Source organism: Mesoplodon densirostris, chromosome 15 (assembly GCF_025265405.1).
Source record: "Mesoplodon densirostris isolate mMesDen1 chromosome 15, mMesDen1 primary haplotype, whole genome shotgun sequence".
NCBI classification, from domain to species: Eukaryota; Metazoa; Chordata; class Mammalia; order Artiodactyla; family Ziphiidae; genus Mesoplodon; species Mesoplodon densirostris.
The window spans coordinates 48,713,588-48,734,362 of NC_082675.1; the positions used below are offsets into that span (position 1 = coordinate 48,713,588).

General features: G+C 35.5%; 1 protein-coding gene across 1 annotated transcript in view; it reads right to left on the minus strand.

The window, feature by feature from the left end:
• Positions 1 to 20,775, minus strand: part of CCDC178 (coiled-coil domain containing 178) — a 394,667-nt gene that overhangs the window by 260,805 nt on the left and 113,087 nt on the right. The window contains 4 exon segments of the mRNA XM_060118365.1: positions 3,193 to 3,338; positions 8,472 to 8,585; positions 10,156 to 10,317; positions 11,468 to 11,530. Coding sequence (XP_059974348.1) covers positions 3,193 to 3,338; positions 8,472 to 8,585; positions 10,156 to 10,317; positions 11,468 to 11,530 — 485 coding nt within the window.

A 20,775-nucleotide genomic window follows, 5' to 3' on the forward strand; every position in this document is an offset into this window, starting at 1 on the left:
TGTTACCCACATTCGTTTTCATCTCTACTGGTATGGAAAATTGAATCATTTGCACAATTAGTTATAAAGGCAGCAGGACTAAAATTTTGGGGGGGGCTAAAATGTTAATGTGCTTTGAATATAATATCTCATTTAATACAACCACCACCCTATGAAAGAATAATTATTTCATCAATCTAACAGATGAAAAAGCTAAACTTTGGTATTATTAGCTTGCATAAGCTAATTAGTAAATGACAGAACCAGAATTCAAATCCAGTTCCGACTACCTCTATTTGATTCAGCAGCTCAACACAAAGTACTCATTTTTTCCTCTCTCTCTACTATGGTTGTTATCAGGAAATTTGAAAACATGACTCTAGTCATATTTTTTAGATGGGTGTCTCTCCTTTAAAATGGAATAAAGTCCTTCCGTTTCATCTGTCTTGCCTCTGTTTTTTCCACTTCATCACTCGTACTAACAACATCCATAATTCTTACGAGATGTCCTATGTAAGCATTCACTAATATCAACATTGACACTAGGTGAAAGTATCAGTAGATTATTCCTAGTACAGTTAATCTTCAGTAATCTTCCGTTCCAGTCCTAGTTTAGGGAGTCAATTAATCTCCAAGATTTACAAGCAGCTCATGCAGCTCAATAACAAAAAAAGAAACAACCCAATCCAAAAAAGGGCAGAAGACCTAAATAGACATTTCTCCAAAGAAGATATACAGATTGCCAACAAACACATGAAAGGATGCTCAACATCATTAATCATTAGAGAAATGCAAATCAAAACTACAATGAGATATCATCTCACACCAGTCAGAATGACCATCATCAAAAAATCTAGAAACAGTAAATGCTGGAGAAGGTGTGGAGAAAAGGGAACACTCTTGCACTGCTGGTGGGAATGTGAATTGGTGCAGCCACTATGGAGAACAGTATGGAGGTTCCTTAAAAATCTAAAAATAGAACTACCATATGACCCAGCTATCCCACTACTGGGCATATACCCTGAGAAAACCATAATTCAAAAAGAGTCATGTACAAAAATGTTCATTGCAGCTCTATTTACAATAGCCAGGAGATGGAAGCAACCTATGTGTCCATCATCGGATGAATGGATAAAGAAGATGTGGCACATATATACAATGGAATATTAGCCATAAAAAGAAACGAAATTGAGTTATTTGTAGTGAGCTGGATGGACCTAGAGTCTGTCGTACAGAGTGAGGTAAGTCAGAAAGAGAAAGACAAATACCGTATGCTAACACATATATATGGAATCTAAGGAAAAAAATGTCATGAAGAACCTAGGGGTAAGATGGGAATAAAGACACAGACCTACTAGAGAATGGACTTGAGGATATGGGGAGGGGGAAGGGTAAGCTGTGACAAAGTGAGAGAGTGGCATGGACATATATACACTACCAAATGTAAAATAGCTAGTGGGAAGCCGCCGCATAGCACAGGGAGATCAGCTCCATGCTTTGTAACCACCTAGAGGGGTGGGATAGGGATGGAGGGTGGGAGGGAGCAAGATGCAAGAGGGAAGAGATATGGGAACATATGTATATGTATAACTGATTCACTTTGTTATAAAGCACAAACTACCACACCATTGTAAAGCAATTATACTCCAATAAAGATGTAAAAAAACAAACAAACAAACAACAAAGAAACAAAGAGCACACACTTTGGAACAGGACAAACCTAAGCTGGAGTAGCTCTACCACTAATTAGCAGTGCAATCTTAATTATTTAATTTCCCTGAGTCTCTGTTTCTCTGGCATTCATGTGGGAATGTTATGACAGGATTTAAGAATTCACTGTGAGAACTGGATGAGATAGGTGCTTAGATTGCCCACAAAACGCCTGGCACACTAGGAAGTCAATCAGTCTTAGCTTTAAATCTTACTTGACACTGTCCATCATCACTGTTAATTAATAGATTTGTAAATGATACACAGTGTCAGCTATTCATTTTCTCCTCTTCCAGGGCAAAGGCAGAGTTTGGTCAAGTTTAGGGATGGAATTGATTCACTGGTATACGGTGACTGTTCTTGCCTGAAAAGCAATATAATCTAGGCACAGGATGGAAGAAAATTTAAGAATTGAAATGGTAAGAATCCTGGAAAAAAAAATCATCAGCTCCTGAACAAAATATAAGTTTAGTGTAAATTATATAATTTCACACTTATCCCTTTGAGTCCCCAAATATTCTTACAGATATTAAACAATATGGATACATAGCTTTCAAAGTAATATCAGGTAATATCTTACCTGATATTCTGTATATGATTTAGTAATTTTCAGGTAAAGCTGTATGATCATTTTGAAAGTAAGTTTTGTAATAAACTTAAATAAAAAATAAAATCCTGTTTTAATAGCTAAACAAATCCTTGTTGAGTTCATTGACTTAACTCCATTAAGATACATGGTATTAGATTGTGTATAACTATTTTTCTGACACTTTATCCCTCAAGTGTTATGATTTATGATTTTGCTAATGCTGTATTAGCCTTCTATATTTAAATAAGACCAGCATTCCTAAATGTGACCAATGTATATTCCTCCAGTAGTCCTCCAAATCCTGTCCTCAATGTATTATAAAATAGGAAATACTCAATAAGAACCAAGAAGAGTAAAGGAAGAGTATGCAAGTTCTAAGTGGGGGTCTATAGATACAGTAAGAGTCTTAAAGCATGAACATTCTCAAAGTGAAATGCCTTTGTCAGGTATGCCCGAGACTAATGAGGGGACTGTATAAGAGGCTTTTGAGGACAATTAATGTGAATAAATTACATGAGGTTTTATAGAATTTCTAAACTCTTACCTCAAAACTGTTATCAAAAAAGGTTGGGTGAAAAAATATATATTATTAACCAAGTCATATAAGTGAAAAATGCTGAAATTAGTGGGAGAGGTTATGAATTTCATAATGAATAAAAGTTCTTATGCTTGACAAAGGAGAAACATTAGTAGTTATTACAATAAGAATAAACCCAGAGGAGCAATGAAAAATGACAGCAATTTACGATTATGTTTTTAAACCAAAATTATCAAATATCACATATATATTTCACATCAAATCATGACAGAAAATATGGATCATTTGAAGAATAAATTTTAAACATGGAAATTTGATCACATCTCTTTTATAAATCACATATTAAGCATTTAATATTTTGATAAATTTTACTTACTTTAAACAGTCAAGTGTGTGGTCAAAAACATTCTTTTCCTTTAGTTTTTCTTCTAAGTCTTTATTCAATTGATTTATTTTTGCATGATAAATAATTATTTTACTTTTAGTGGTCTCTATTTCTTTAAAAGTTATTGAGCGTTTATCCTGAAAAAAAATTCAGGAATATTTTAAGTACTAGGATTTTCAAATCCTTGCAATTTAGAAACACAAATACTTTTGGCCATGTGAACAATTAAAAGCAAATAGTAATCTCTTATCAATATAAGTAACAACTTAGGTTCGTGTTCTCTTCTCTTACATCTGATAAGGTTTTCTAAAAGATGGGTTATAACTATCTATTCTCTCTCTACGCCCTTCCTCTCCCTCCCTCTCTACCCTGCACTAACTTGTCTCCCTTCCCACACAAATACATGCACAACTGAAAGGCATGTCTCTTAAGATGCCAGCATGTGGTCACGGGTTATCAAACATGTACACTAAAGGCAGGCAAGAATATATATTGTTCTGATGTTTAAGAAAAAGGAGTCAATGTTTAATACAAGCACAATTCCCCAAAAGGCTGGCCAGTCCCATTCCAGGTTGGAGATTTGATTTTGTATCGATTTTTCCATGATCCCTTCATAACTGTTAGTGTTTATGTTGACGGACTGATTCACTGACTGGGTGACTGACTCACTGAAGGTTGTTTTTCCCCACGTCTCGCACTGCTTCTAGCTGGTGCTGCTCTCCTAGTGGATTTCTCAGTCTCAGCTGCTCCCGTTGCTCCTGTTTTCCTCCCGTTTTCCCCATGTGCTTTCTAATTCTTACAGATTTCAAGAAGAATGAATTGCTAATCTTTTATACTTATTTTCCTATAAAACTCTTTTGTTTGTCCAAGATTTGGAAAATTGAGTACTGTATTCGAATTTTCATATCATCCCTTCTTTTCTTTTTTTTTTTTTTTCTGGAGCTTCTGGAACTCTTCTACTAATAAATGGGGTTTTTTTGTTTGTTTGTTTGTTTGGTACCAGAAGGTAGTTGAGATGGCTGACAAGGATTCTTCAGTGGGCCTACTAGAATATTATGTTATTTCTGGGAGAAAATTCAACCAAACAAAAAGTGTGAGGAGGCACAAGTATGGGTAAAAATAAGTAGGAACAAGTTAGAGAGGCTGGGCAATTGCGGGTACAGCATGCTATCACTAAACCTGACTTTTCGTTCAGATTCCATAACGCATGCCGTAATCTTCAATAATGATTTTCATTGGAAACTGAGATTTCAGAAGCAATGGGGTCAACAACTTAGACCATACCAGCCAATTCAGCGATGCTGAAGGTGGTGCCAGAGGATTTTACACTAAAGGAAAGAAAGAGTGCAATTCCTGCAGACAGCAGTGAAAAGCAAAAAGTGTATTTTGACACCTTTCATGGGTACCATCAGTGAGTCTTTGGTAAATGTGAGCACCATATCCCCTTCCATGGCATCAAAAATATTAGAGATGTCCCCACAGTGTGAAAAGAAATTGTTAGATGCCACATGTCGATCAAGAGTATATATCAACATCTGCATATCTTGAGTGAGCAAAAGCTTGGGGACTCTAAGAACCATTTGTGAGTCTTGATGAATGCTGAAGTGTCACTAGATCAAATGGGAATCGAGGCATATGAACAGTACATTTATAATTCTTTGGCTTATTTTTTTCTCTAGCCTGGTGACACAGGTATCAGCAACTTTGAGGCTTTCCACCCAAAGACAGTGTCATGTCCAGACCCAGAAGGGTCTAGAAATCTAAAATGAAGTTAATTAATGTTTTACCATACAAGATTTTTCATTATCTCCTTATCTCAAAAATTTGAAAACCACATATTTAAAAAATATTAGATAGGGGCTTCCCTGGTGGCACAGTGGTTGAGAGTCCGCCTGCCGATTCAGGGGACATGGGTTCGTGCCCCGGTCCGGGAAGATCCCACATGCTGCAGAGCAGCTGGGCCCGTGAGCCATGGCCACTGGACCTGCACGTCCGGAGCCTGTGCTTTGCAACGGGAGAGGCCACAACAGTGAGAGGCCCATGTACCACAAAAAAAAAAACAGATAATAAAAATTATATTCAGATTCTAAATTATTAATTTCAGATATTTAAAATATTTATTTAATATTCAATAAATATTATTATGTTATCTAAATACAATATGTCCAGATTCCACACTTAAGATTTAACTTGAGGTTAAACATAAAATTCAGTAATACTGTTTAGCTTGGCCCATGACTGAAATGCTTACACACAGTAAAAGATAAAATTATTTGTCTAACTTAGGTTCTTAGAAGGTAGAAATGCTGCTTTAGTGTTGTTTATATACCAGTCAACATAATGAGGACTTAATAAATGCTATTAATGATGTTTGCAAGTTTCTTCAGGATGGGGTTCCATAGAATGACACACAAGGCATTTCTTCATCTAGGCATTGCCCGTCTCATTAGCTTCATATATTTGCACTCTTATAACTCATAACTCTGGTCATACCGAAGTGCTTGCAATTCCACAAACACATAGCAGTCTCACATGATCTCCTTGCTTTGCAAACACAAGGTCTGTTTCTAAAAAGCCCTAACTTCATTTCTTCAAGTTAAAATTTATAATAATAATAATAATGCTAACAATAATAATGGAAACCATTTGTTGAAGGCTTCCAGTGGCAATTATTCTTTTAGTCTTTTTGTGTATATCATCTCTGTTCTCTAAACATCACGGCAAGGCAAATATTCAACCTTCAATTTCTCCATTAGTAATTATCATTCTTAGGCATCACCTCCCCTGAAAAATCTTCCTGGATGCCCTTGATTCAGCTGCGTTTCCTCCTTCTTGACTCTTCCCACACCATTACACCATTGTCATGGCTCTGCTCACAATGCATTAAGGCTGTCTGTTTCCTTGTCTGATCCCCAGCAAGATGATGTGTTTCTTGAGTGAACCAACTTCTTCTTTTACTTCTCCAACTCCAGGAAATTCCAACAATGTTTAAGACATTTTAAGTACTCAGTAGTAAGTGGAAAGACAAATCAATTTGAAGGACAAACAAAAGAAAATGAACCCTTCTTCTCTAACCCTCAAACTCTTAGTAACTTCTATAATACTGAGCATACACACAAAGTATTCAGTCATGTTTTTCATTGGAATTTATTTATATTTGTTAACCTTTGGCAATTTTTAGTTAATATTTTAGCAAATATTCAGATGTGGATATAAGAACCGTGGTGGCATTCCACTGCAGTCTTGAACACATATGTTTTATCTTTTGTGACACATGTTACAAGTAATTTGTCATCAATAACAGCAGTGTGCTGGGTTGTAAGAGCTGGCCTGAAGTTTTGTTCCTGATTTTAATGGACTTATTTTTAATGTTTCATAATTAAGTATCATGTTTGCTGGAAAATACTGGTAGACAGTATAACACATGTTATTAAGGTATGGATGTTTTCATTATATATCTAGACAGTTAAGAGGTTTTTTTAAATAAATCAGTGGCTTTCAAATTTTATCAAATATTTTAGGCTGTCTTTCACTTGTGTAAATGCAGTGAATTATATTAGTACACTTGTTTATGCTCAGTCATCTTCACATTCTTCAAAGGAATCTTATTTTGTAAAGTATATTATTTTTAGCACACTGTAAAATTCAATTCACTGATATATTTAAGATTTTGTCATCTACGTTCATAAGTGAGATCACCTACAGATTTCTTACTTATGCTAATACTTTTCAGTTATGGTTTCAGGGTTATATTTTTATAGAATAAATTTAGAAGCTTTCCATGCTTTCTTATGCTCTCTACCTGGTTTTGTGGGGAGGCCTATAAAGCATCTGTGCTTGTTCTTGCCTTTACTGGTAGAGTTTAGACCAATTTTATTGTTATTGATCCATTTTTGTTATTTTTTTCTCTTCACCCAGTTTTCATCATTTGTATTTCAAAAATAAATTATATACTTCATCAAGATTTTAAAACAAATTGCTATGCAATTTCGTATATAATTATGTCTCTTTTAATTTTTCTCATGGCACGTTCTTTTTGCCTTTCATAGATATGCTAAGTATTTTTAGTTCTTCTTACCAAAATAATTTATTGGTAATACCAAATTAAAATGTTGGCCCATTCCATAAATTTTGCTTTATAGTTTATCATCAGTCACTTGTAATAAATGGTAATTTGTAATTCTAAATATTCCTTACCACAGAAGTAAATAAAGAAAATGTGATTTAAAAAACATTTCCAGTGGTCTACATATGTTTTCTTTCTGCTATATTTTTTATTATTGAGTTCTGATTTTACTTCACTGGGGTCAATAAAAGTAACCTGTATGATTTGACCAGTATAATGTAATGGTCAGGAGCAGAGCTTCTAGTGCCAGATACATTGAATTAACAAGCTGGGTGAAACTGAACAAGTTAATTAAGAAACAATGCATCAGATTCTTCAACTGTAGAATGGAGATAATAATAGTACACTCTTCATAGGGTTATCATGAAGATGAAATTAGTTAATAGGTCTGAGCACTTAGAACAATGCCTGACATATAAAAAACATGCAAAATATTAATATTATTATTATACATATTATTTTCCTTGGCAATTAAAAAAATATTTCTTTTGTGGCCCTGTACAGGGTTAACTTTATTTAAAGGATATGATTACACCTCCATCCCATGTCCCACAAGCTGTCCACTAACAAATCATATTGGTGCTACCTTTAAAATATATCCAGAGGATAGCAAATTAAAGACAATGGACTATCTCTACTTTCCCATATCCAATGATTCTCTAAAGTTAGAATGTTAGATGTGAGGATTTTAAGGGAGTAAATATTTCTGAGTTGGAAAAAGCCCTGAAGTCCTTTGATATATAGCCATTTGTTCATGCTGCCTACGTACCAGCTTGAGGGTAACATTTAGACGTCAGATATTAACAAATGTTTCAATCTGTACATTGGTCTCATCTTCAGAAACATGGTACTATCTTAGACACTACAAATCCCTATCTCTACTTTGTAGGAAAGGTAACAGGAGGATACATTAGACCAGTGGGAAAGACACTATAAGAGAGAAAATGAAGACACAGAGACTGTGTGTGTGTGTGTGTGTGTGTATGTGTTCGTGCGCCCATGTGCATGCATGCATGCAGAATCAATTTAGTGCAACCAATTAGAAATGAGAGACATCCACCTAAAATTAAATTTGCTGGCATAGTTTTCATTGAGATTAAAAGATTGTAAATTCAAAATTATTTTTTGACATTAAATTTCTTACCTCAGTTTTCTTTAATGCATCCTGGGTTTTCTTCACCTTTCTTCGTAATTTTTTCTCTGTTTTCTCTACATGTCTTTTAACATATTCTTTCCTCTCAATTATTTCACCTAGTAACTATAGGACATTTAGAAATTAAGATGTGCAACATTTACAATCCAATTATCTTGGTTTAGACCAGGTAGTTCCCAAGCAACTATTTTAATAACAACAACATATATTTTGGTATAAAAGGAAAGGAATTCACCACACATGAATTACAAAAACATACTAGGATATCCATAATCCCAATATTCAATTTGAATTACCCAAGAAAATAAAAGTCTAATCAATTTTAGCTAAGTAACAAAAACTAATAAACTCACATAGAAATAATAACTTTTCCTCACAATATTTAAAATATTTTAACCAAAATTAAAACTCGAAATTTTCAGCAATCATTATAGAAAGTGTATGAAAACTTACTCTTTAAAGGAGTTTATGCTAAATTAATAGTTCTTATGATTTATACACTATTAAAGAATAATAAAACAAAAATGATTACTGAACTACAAGAAGGTATAAAACAATGGCTATTATAAAATAAGAAAAAAGTCATTAATCTTTTCTGGAATTCATTATCATACTCAGATGATTACACCAAGGCTTTGAGGCAATTAATAAACTCCTATCATTAATGTAAGGAGGAGCCATTATTAAAATCATTTATCTCACTAGGTGTTAGAACTGGTTATAGATTCATTACATGAGCTCTAGGATAAGCGTTTAGAAGCCCCGAGAAGTACACTCAGAATTTGCTGTTTCCATGGTTTATGGCATTGTACAAGTGGCTTCATGCAAGTAGGCCCAAGTTTTCTCATGTCTATGTTACAGATAAACTCTCTCTTGCCTACTTCAGAGAGATGCTTTGAAGACAAAAATAAACATTCGTAATAGGAGAACTTTGAAAATCACTGTTTTTAAAATAATGAAATTTGAAAATTATTAAAGACTAAGAATATAAAGTTACATCATCATTTGCAAAGAAAGAAAAAACGCTGTTGCCAAAATGGCCCAAATGAATATACGTGCGTCCTCCCTGCAGCCAAGGACAAGAATGTATAATTCCTACCACACCTTCTAATTCTCCAAAAGACTAATGATATGGTGTATGCATATTTTTCTACTAAATTTTTCTTTGGGAAGGGCTAGTAATATCAGTTACTACCATAAACTTGTTGTTTTGAAAATATTTTATCAACATTTGCTTTATTTTTCATCCCAGCTGTCTTACCTTCATTTACATACATCAAAAATTTACCACGAAAATGTCAAGATGCATTATATTCTATAATTGAGCAAACGTAGCTTTGGAATTTTATTAACAAGCAGTGAAGACTTTGAATTAAATTTACTACAGTGGGTAATTATACCAGAAAAATCACTACTCACCCATTTGAAAACTGCTTTTCCTAAGTACTCTCTAAGATAAAGTGTGGGGTTCCAGGTAATAGCGTTAATAGTCTTGCTATATAATTCCACTGTAGATCAGTTGTATGGTCATAAAATAGTTACTTATTTTGTCCATGCTTTTATGTCTTCCTATGTGAAATCATAATTTTCCAAATGATAATGTAAAATTGCATAGATGATTTATTGACCTGAATATTCCTGCAAATTAGTTTCTGGATTAATTATAAATGCTTACATCAGAATGTTCTTTGTGGCAAGTTCTGAGTTTTACAGCTTCTTCTTCTAGTTTAAGCAGTGGTATCTCCATTTCTGCCAGTGCTAAGGCATATATTGCTTTCTTTCTCATAAGATCCTGCTTCTCAAGTGCCTGTTCTTCTTGAAGGGAAAACAGTCTTTTCTGCCAGCAAAGATTTTTTAAATGATTCATTGTTATTAATTACCTAAACATTTATTGAGACTCTATCCTGTGCTGGTCAGTAATGTCTAAAAATCAAAACAATAAATTCCACCATAAAAAAGCATTAGGTACGAATATAGCATATTTAAAAAGAACTGAGATAATATTACAAAAAATGAGGAAAAAATTTAATAGACAATAAAAATCAAATATCCTTAAGTAAGTACTGGAGGATAATAAGGTTAGATGGCACGTTAATAACAAATATTGAAATATATGTAATTTCTGCATTCTAAGACCAAATAAAACTAATAAACAAGAAGTTAATAACAAACTATTAAGCAAAAAGGATTGGAAGATTATGGAATTATTGGGCTTATCTACAGAGAGAAATAAATTAGGGAATTTGGCATTTTCAAGCATATAGAATTAGAGAGACACTGCTTTTATATGTTTGAAAATATCGAATTTCCCAATAGAAAAAAATCACAAAATTTGTGTTTGCTTCAAAGAGGAACAGAGGTACAGATAATCTTAAATAATTTTTAAAATTAACACTGTCTTAGACTGTTTTGCCTCTTGATTTTATTCTTTTTATAGTAATGGTTTCAAATATTTATGTATTTCTGAAGGGGAGGCAGTCTACAAACATGCCAGTGTTCAGAACATCCAATCTAGGTCCCAAAGGATATGCAGGTGGTAGATAAAGATTTTTAAAAAAGTAAAATTGATTTTGGTAGTTATAATGCTTTAGTTTCAAAATCTTTATATAGAAATATCATAGCATGTTTTCTTTTCAGTCTTAAATAAAAGAGTCCAATTGAAAGACATTAAAAGTAAAGAAAACATAACATCATCACAAAGCAAACTAAAGAGACACTTGGGAATAAGATCCCACTGCCCTTTTACTAGGCTGGCAGAAATTCCCATTAAACCACAAAATGAGATATGTATATGAGAGGTCAGTTTCTTTATGCATGATCAGACACTGCTAATCGTACACAGAGGGCAACTGTCATCAACTAAGGAGAGAAAACTGCTGGCTTGCAAACCAAGTAGTGAAAAGATGCCTCATTACAGGCAAATTTAAAATGCTATGTAAAATGTAAATTAAAGGAAGAATAAAATATTGAAACCAAATTGGGATTACCTGAATCAGCATTCCATTAGCCACTTCACCTCGAGTGAGTTTTTTCAAGAATTCTTCTCTGCCCTATATATTATCAAATTTTTTAAAAAGGAGGTTTTATTTATAGAATATCAAAAAACATTTTAAGACAACTGCTAACATAAAATGCATTTTACTTAGGTTAAAACGAAGAGTAAACTGCTCATTACAAATTGAGTGTCATAATTTTTTTATAAATAAACCTGACGTTATCTGAGGCAAAATTAGTAAGTGCTACAAGACCAGGAAATAGAATACAGAATTTCCATTCAATTTAGTTTGTATTTTATAATCCTGAACTAAAATACCGAAGTAGGAAAATCAAAAAGGAAAAACTAGATAGTCTTCAATCCCTCTTTTTAAAAACTATCTGTTTGTTTTTAATACTATTTTCCAGAATGAACACATTCAATTTTGAAGGCAAAGTAAATTCAAGTTTAAAGTTTGCAAAATATGTTCAGATTCTCCATTTGGCTAGAAAAATTTCTCTTTTTTTTTTTTCCTTTTTTATTTTTAAAGAATCATTTCTTGAAAGTTAGTGGGCAAAAAATATGTGGAAAAATCTTCTCTTTTGCTACTTGGATAGAGAGTCTTAAATTCTTCATAGTTGTACTTTATATTATCACACAACCAGATTTGGAAATAACTCAAAAATTTCCTTCTGCTTTTAGAATTACATCTTGGAACCTCTTATTGAGGGAGGAACTGTCTTGGATTTAAGCTGTCCTCCATATTCAAAAGAGATGTATAGCTTTGTAAAGAAGAATGGTGGAGGGTGAGTAATGTCTCTAAAATTCCTACTTCATTACTGAACCCCTCATCATATCACAGAGTCTACACAGACATTATAAAGAAACAAGTCAGTAAGTCTCTCCTACAACCCTTCCTTTTCTTAGTATAGCAACCCATCAAAATTACACTCTCCTGAAGTAAAAAAAAGTTACACTCTCCTAAAGTAAAAAAAGTAACTCCAAAGAAGGAAAGAGGAGATAAAGTATTATCTTTAAATATTACTTCAACTAAGGACATACCTATACATAAAACCAATTTATAAAATGATGTATTTTGATAATTTAAAAGAAATTAGTTGTCTTTTTAAAAATAATAGATCTTTAAAGGAGTATAATTGCTTCACAATACTGTGTTAATTTCCATTGTACAAAAAAGTGAATCAGCCATATGCATACATATATCCCCATGTCCCCTCCCTCTCAAGCCTCCCTCCCACCTTCCCTATCCCATCCCTCTAGGTGGTCACAAAGCACCGAGCTAATCTCCCTGTGCTATGCTGCTGCTTCCCACTAGATAACTATTTTACATTCGGTAGTGTATATATATTGATGCTACTCTAACTTCACACCAGCTTCCCCCTCCCATCCCATGTCCTCAAGTCCATTCTCTAGGTCTATGTCTTTATTCCTGCCCTGGCACTAGGTTCATCAGTACCAATTTTTTTTTTTTTTTTTTTTTAGATTCCATATATATGTGTTAGAATATGGTATTTGTTTTTCTCTTTCTGACTTACTTCATTCTGTATGACAGACTCTAGGTCCATCCACCTCACTATAAATAACTCAATTTTGCTGCATATATGTGCCACACCTTCTTTATCCATTCATCTGTCAGTGGTCATTTAGGCTGCTTCCATGTCCTGGCTATTGTAAACAGTGCTGCAATGAATATTGGGGTACATGTCTCTTTTTGAATTCTGGTTTTCTCAGGGTATATGCCCAGTAGTAGCATTGCTGGGTCATATGGTAGTTCTATTTTTAGTTTTTTAAGGAACCTGCATACTGTTCTCCATAGTGGTTGTATCAATTTACATTCCCACCAAAAGTGCAAGAGGGTTTCCTGTTCTCCACACCCTCTCCAGCATTTATTGTTTCTAGATTTTTTGATAATGCTCATTCTTACTGGTGTGAGGTGATACCTCATTGCAGGTTTCATTTGTATTTCTCTAATAATTAGTGATGTCGAGCAGCTTTTCATGTGCCTCTTGTCCATCTGTATTTCTTCTTTGGTGAAATGTCTTCTGCCCATTTTTTAATTGGGTTGTTTGTTTTCTGGATATTGAGCTACACGAGCTGTTTGCATATTTTGGAGATTAATCCTTTGTTGCTTCATTTGCAAATATTTTCTCCCATTCGGAGGGTTGTCTTTTCATCTTGTTTATGGTTTCCTTTGCTGTGCAAAAGCTTTGAAGTTTCATTAGGTCCCATTTGTTTATTTTTGTTTTTATTTCCATTACTCTAGGAGGCGGGTCAAAAAAGATCTTGCTGTGGTTTATGTCAGAGTGCTTTTCCTATGTTTCCCTCTAAGAGTTTTATAGTGTCTGGACTTACATTTAGGTCTTTAATCCACTTTGAGTTTATTTCTGTGTATGGTGTTAGGTAGTGTTCTAATTTCATTCTTTTATAAGTAGCTGTCCAGTTTTCCAAGCACCACTTATTGAAGAGGCTGTCTTTTCTCCATTGTATGTTCTTGCCTCCTTTGTCATAAATTAGGTGACCATATGTGCGTGGGTTTATCTCTGGGCTTTCTATCCTGTTCCATTGATCTATATTTCTGTTTTTGTGCCAGTACCACACTGTGTTGATTACTGGAGCTTTGTAGTGTAGTTTGAAGTCCAGGAGCCTGATTCCTCCAGCTCCATTGTTCTTTCTCAAGATTGCTTTGGCTATTCGGGGTCTTTTGTGTTTCCATATGAATTGTAAAATTTTTTGTTCTAATTCTGTGATGAATGCCACTGGTAGATGAATAGGGACTGCACTGAATCTGTAGATTGCTTTGGTAGTTCCCTCTTCTAACTTGACAATAGATACAGCGGTTTTATCAAATAAACATGTAATAATGGAGCCAAATTAAAAATGCCTCTACAGACTGGAAAAAAATATACTGTATTCCAAAACAGAGTGTTACATTTGAACTTTGTCTGAAAGTAACTGAAAAATGTGTGTGTGTGTGTGTGTGTGTGTGTGTGTCTGTGTATCAAGGAGATGAGTTGGGAAATAGTAAGGCATGAAGCTGAAATGATAAACTATCAGCTTATATATAATCTTTAAAGGCATAGTAAGAAAATTAGTGAACAATGTTAAGCAAGGTGTCTGTTGCAAAAAGGTCACTCTGGTTGCAATGGGGATTAGTTTGTTTCCTTAAAATTCATTCATTCATCCTTTGAAGTTTTTTTTTTTAATTGTCAGTAAGAGAGAAATCTATTGTTTAAGTGAATTCAAGTCCTTGAAGTTATATAAATTAACATCATTCAAGAAGAACTTGTGAATATAAGGCCAATAAAAACTGTAGGCAGTATATGAGACATAATAAAATAGACCAGAAGTCTGAAGGTGCAAGAGTAAAACAATTGCATTTCTTTGAAAAGAAGGGAAAGAGTCCCTTGAAATTTTGAAACCTGTATTTCTATACAAAACCAACTCAACCTATTACCAGTGGACAAATCTGCACTCTCCATCAGAAAAACATCTGGAGTTTCACTCTTTCCTCTCAGGGAACTCTTTCAAGCTCTGTTTTCTGCCATGCCCCAAACCTCTGTGACTCAGAGAGCAAGGTCAAATGACTGGTCACCAAAACGGAAAATAGCTGTTACTTATTGCTTGGGCTGCCAATTTCAACTTCCACCAGCCACAGGGAGTGTTTCCAGCCAGATGCTCAAGGTCTTCCCTCAGTACTATCGCCTTCCTGGAAGTTTGATTGGTGCACCAGGGCACTGGCAAAATGCTGGGAAGTTTACCAGTTCCTAGGAGAACTACTGACTTACCATGACCTTCAAAACATCCTAGAACATGCCACAGTGATATAAGGTGATCTCTGATCGTCACAGGTCTCAGGCCACACAGTGAAATATCTGAGCGAGGTGACTTATTTGTCTTCCCGTCCTGTTGTCAAAGGCAGCGTTCTCTGTAAAGCTGACTCTGAGGTGGGGTTTGGTATGCAGGATTCTTATTAAGGAGTGCACCTGAATCAACTCTTGTTGGACTGGAGCGGGGACCAGTGGGAAGATAGGGAGAAGATCAAGGACTGGGCAGAAACATAGGCTGAGCTGCAAAGCAGCCCAACAACAACCTCAGTCAGCTCCATGGGGAGTCCTGGAGCAAGAAGGGGCCTTCAGCTTTGCCCCAAGTCAGACCAAGGTGGCAAGGCTACTCTTCTATTTATCAGTCGTTGGATATGAGCTGTCCCAGGAAGGGGAATGACCTTAAGCAAAGTGACTTAACTGATTCCTGAAGTAGAATCTGGGCAGTTATGTCCACTAAACAATACATTTTACGTCATGAATCCCCTTGATAAAACTACTATTAGTGCTACTAAGACTTATGACTAAATTATTGTTACCTGCCTACTATGTAGAGTTACCTTGTTTCAACTTCATAATGAAATCCATGAAATCGCTATTATTGTCCCCTTTTGCAAATGGGAAAACTGGGACAGATTATATAAATTGTCAAAAAGCAAAAAGCTAGCACACATTGGAAGCAGGATGCTAATCCACACTCAGAGCCCAGGGACTTTATCTCATTGACTTAGGATCTCAGTGACACCTGGATACCTAGGACCCTTCAACGTGAGTGGAATATTTAGTGTGGAGCCTTCTGACTCTCATGTCCTTGCAAAGCCTGCCTTTCCATGAGACTTTCCAGACAATAGGATTGTTAGATTCTGTAACTCAGCCACCTATTGCACAGATAGAGGAATGGAACCGAGACTTTGTGTTCAAGAGGTGTCAATCTGCCAGTGATGCCATAGCTGGTTCTCAAACAGAATCTGCTAAGAAGGTTATGAACAGTGGGGATATGCTGCTTTTTTAATTTTGCAACTCTATGGCATAAATCACAGCAAGATTCTTTTCAAACCATCTCCTAGAGAAATGGAAATAAAAACAAAAATAAAGAAATGGGATCTAATGAAACTTAAAAGCTTTTGCACAGCAAAGGAAACCATAAACAAGATGAAAAGAGAACCCTCAGAATGGGAGAAAATATTTGCAAGTGAAACAACAGACAAAGGATAAATCTCCAAAATTTACAAGCAGCTCATGCAGCTCAGTAACAAAAAAAAAAAAAACGACCCAAACCAAAAATGGGCAGAAGACCTAAATAGACATTTCTCTAAAGAAGATATACAGATTGCCACAAACACATGAAAGAATGCTCAACATCATTAAACATTAGAGAAATGCAAATCAAAACTACAATGAGATATCATCTCACACCAGTCAGAATGGCCATCATCAAAAAAATCTAGAAACAATAAATGCTGGAGAATGTGTGGAGAAAAGGGAACACTCTTGCACTGCTGGTGGGAATGTGAATTGGTGCAGCCACTATGGAGAACAGTATGGAGGTTCCTTAGAAAACTAAAAATAGAACTACCATACGACCCAGCAATCCCACTACTGGGCATATACCCTGAGAAAACCATAATTCAAAAAGAGTCATGTACCACAATGTTCATCGCAGCTCTATTTACAATAGTCAGGACATGGAAGCAACCTAAGTGTCCACTGACAGATGAATGGATAAAGAAGATGTTGCACATATATAGAACGGAATATTACTCAGCCATAAAAAGAAACGAAACTGAGTTATTTGTAGTGAGGTGGATGGACCTAGCGTCTGTCATAGAGAGTGAAGTAAGTCAGAAAGAGAAAAACAAATACCGTATGCTAACACATATATATGGAATCTAAGAAAAAAAATGGTTATGAAGAACCTAGGGGCAGGACAGGAATAAAGACGCAGACGTAGATGACACGGAGAGGGGGAAGGGTAAGCTGGGACGAAGTGAGAGAGTGGCATGGACATATATACACTACCAAATGTAAAATAGATAGCTAGTGGGAAGCAGCCACATAGCACAGGGAGATCAGCTTGGTGCTTTGTGACCACCTAGAGGGGTGGAATATGGAGGGTGGGAGGGAGACGCAAGAGGGAAGAGATATGGGAACATATGTATATGTATAGCTGATTCACTTTGTTATAAAGCAGAAACTAATACACCATTGTAAAACAATTATACTCCAATAAAGATGCTAAAAAAAAAAAAGTGTGGTCTTCTTAGTAAAACACTGATTGCACTATCATTGAAAACGTTCAAAAAGAGAGGCTGGACAATGACAAAGAGCTACAGTAGTTGTAAAAAGATTTCTGGAATTAATCATATAAGTACCACTTTTGAGAATTTGCTGTATCTCAGGCAATTTCCTGGAATGTTTTATATATACAGGCAGCCCTCGTCTTGTAGGATGCCATGCTTACTGAAACTTGTGCATGTGGGGACAGTGCAAAATAGGAGCATGGCTCAGATATGTACAAGTTTCAGCTAACTTGATGCTGTGCAAAGTGAGGGCTGCCTGTGTGTATGTGTATTTGTGTGTGCTTGCGCATACATGCATCTGTATGTAAGTGAATCATCATATCTGTTTAGTGACCTAGCTACAGTTGTCCACATTCAAAGATGAGAAAACTAAGATCATAGATGTCATGGCACTTGCCCCATGACTAACATTCAACAAGTATCAATACTCAAGACTGCTGATACTACAGCTTGGGCACACTCTGTAGCACTTTGAAGTAAGCCCCCTCCTCTACCCTCAGTTTCCAGTACTCTGTCTGGTACACAATATTTGTTGAATGAACAATTTATTGAACAAATGCATTAACAAATAGCAAAAAATTGCTAAAATTTCAGGGTTTTTCAAATTCAAAAATATGTTTTTTAAAAAATCTTTTTATATGAGAAACTTGCGATTCGTTAAAATATCATAATCATATTCTCATTCATGAATAGCATCTTGAGGAGAGTAAAACAAGGCCTACAGGATGTTTTCCCTGAGACCTGAGGAAATAGTTGAGGTGGTAGGAAAGGCAGGGAGATAAGTAACTGAATAAGAACTGCAAGAAGAGTGCCTTTTTCAGGAACACAGCCTGCAGCCCAACCAGTGCCAGGTTTTTCAGTTTTTCAAATTGCCAATGCATGGTAAAGGGGATGAAAGCCCAGAAACATCACCATTTCACACCTGTTACAATAATGGATTCAACCAAGAATTACCAATGAGTGCTAAGTCCACTGGATGAAGATTTTTTGGAAACAAAGATAGTTGCATATTCTTGCAGTATCACTCAATTGAGTACTTATTAATCATAATAGGGAGATGGATAAATCTGTTGACCACAACTTTAACCAAATGATCAAACTTACTATCACTAGTTATGAGAAAAAACTTATACAGTGTGTTTTGTGATATGTCTCACTGATACAATATTATAACTTACGTAACATTCCTGCCAAAAGTGTTTTACCTGAATGTAATCATGAGTCAACAGAAAGATAAGTCCACACTGAGAGAAATTCTGCAAAGTAACTGGCCTAGACTCTTTAAAAAATGTCTATGTAATGAAAGACAAATTTAACAGAAATGTAGGGGACACTGTAAGATTAAAGGGGACTCATAACAGATAAATGCAATACACGGTGCTCGACTACATGTAGCACCTAACTGAATCAGAGAAGTTTGCATGTGGACTATATATTTGTGCCAGTTACCTAATTATTGCCTCAGCTCTAAATCCTTACCTCAAATTTTTAACTCTAATTTGAGATACTGGAGCTGGATCTAGTATGTAAACAGTTTTCTTTTGCCAGCTAGAGTAAATGAGGCTTTATCAGTAGAGGGCGTGGAGAGACTTAGGAGGCAGCAGCAAGGGGCTTCCCAGCCTTGTTTTGGTTTCGATTGATTTCTCCTTCCTCTTGCAGAACTGCTGTCAGCTGGTCGTGAGGAACCAATAGTGCTCGCCTTCCAGCCAGGTGCTCTACCCAGAAATTCCATTCAAACTCCAGTCAACCTTCACCAAGTTTCTCTGCTTATGGACCATCCACTGAACACTGAACACCCTCTCCTATAAGGCCTTATTCTGCTTTGCAGGAGGCAGCTTCTTCCACAATTGATCCTTATGTGGATACTTTCCCGCATCCCTAAAGGCTGTGGTTGCTCCCTACGTCTGCTATTCCTACATTCTTTAGAGCAGGGGTCTGCAAGCTTTCCCTGTAAAGGGCTAGATAGTAAATAATTTAGACTTTGGGGCTGTAAGGTCTCTGTTTCAACTACTCAATTCTGGTTTTGGAGAAAAGGAATAAAAATGTATAAAAAGATCACTTTGAAGAGTTTGAAAGAAGCCGAGGGAAAGGGGGTGACAGCATCTCAAGAGGTTGGGAAGAGCCCACACTGAAAGTCACCTTTGACCTGCTGTTTCGCTTTAGCTGCCAGAAACCAGAAGGTGGCAGCAGAGAGCTATTCTAGTGGAAGAGACTCCTGTGCTACAAGAAAGGACAGCTGAAGAGCAAAGCATGGAACAGTCAATGCTATTGTGTCCAGAGACCCACATTTAAAGAGAAAATGGGAGGAGACACTAAACATAAATAGATCTAAGCTCAGAATCACGGATGTATCATCAGTTTGATTTCCAGTGACAGAAGGGGCACTACGAAAAAAGTTGTAGAATTCATTACATAAGGGATGAGACCACGAACAGAGAGAAACAGACTTTAAAATTAAGAATTAAAATCATAAAGGAAAATTTGGGATTTGTGCAAATAACTGTGTGCTGGGCTGAATTAGTGGGGCAGGGCGGCTCTGGCTGGGCACTGCCAGGGCAGTTTTTGGTGGTCAGGACCCTAATAGACAATCCAGGTGGCAGCCCAACTTGGTTCTATCCAAAAATAAACACAACGGTGCTATTTTATCTTTCTTTCTTTTTTTTTTAAATGAAGGTATATGTGTCTTTTTTTGTAGAAATATTTTTAAATTAAAAAAAATTAAAATAAAGTGAACCCCTAAACCCAGAGATACACATTTTGACTTTTTGGTGTATTCTTGTTTAGGTCCACGGATTAAATATTATCTTTGGTAGAGTCAGCCTAGTAAGGTCTTTTTCAGCCACTAAAAAAACAGAACTTCCATTAATTTTTTAAATTCTAAATTAAATGAATTTGCAATTTATCCTTGTACTCATATATTTAACTACTACTCTATTACCTAGAAATCTGTGTATTTAAATTTTCCCACTATATGTTAACTATGTAGTCATGCTTTCCATAAACATTTATTGAGTACCTACTTTGTTCTAAGCACTGTTAGGCCTAGCAATGCAGCAGTGTACAAAACAGACAATAATTCTTGTCCTCCTGTAGCATACTTTCTGGCAGTTATTATGTAATTAATTATAAACCTTTAAATATGCATCTTTACAGTTTTTGTCCGTCTTTGTTATCTGGTG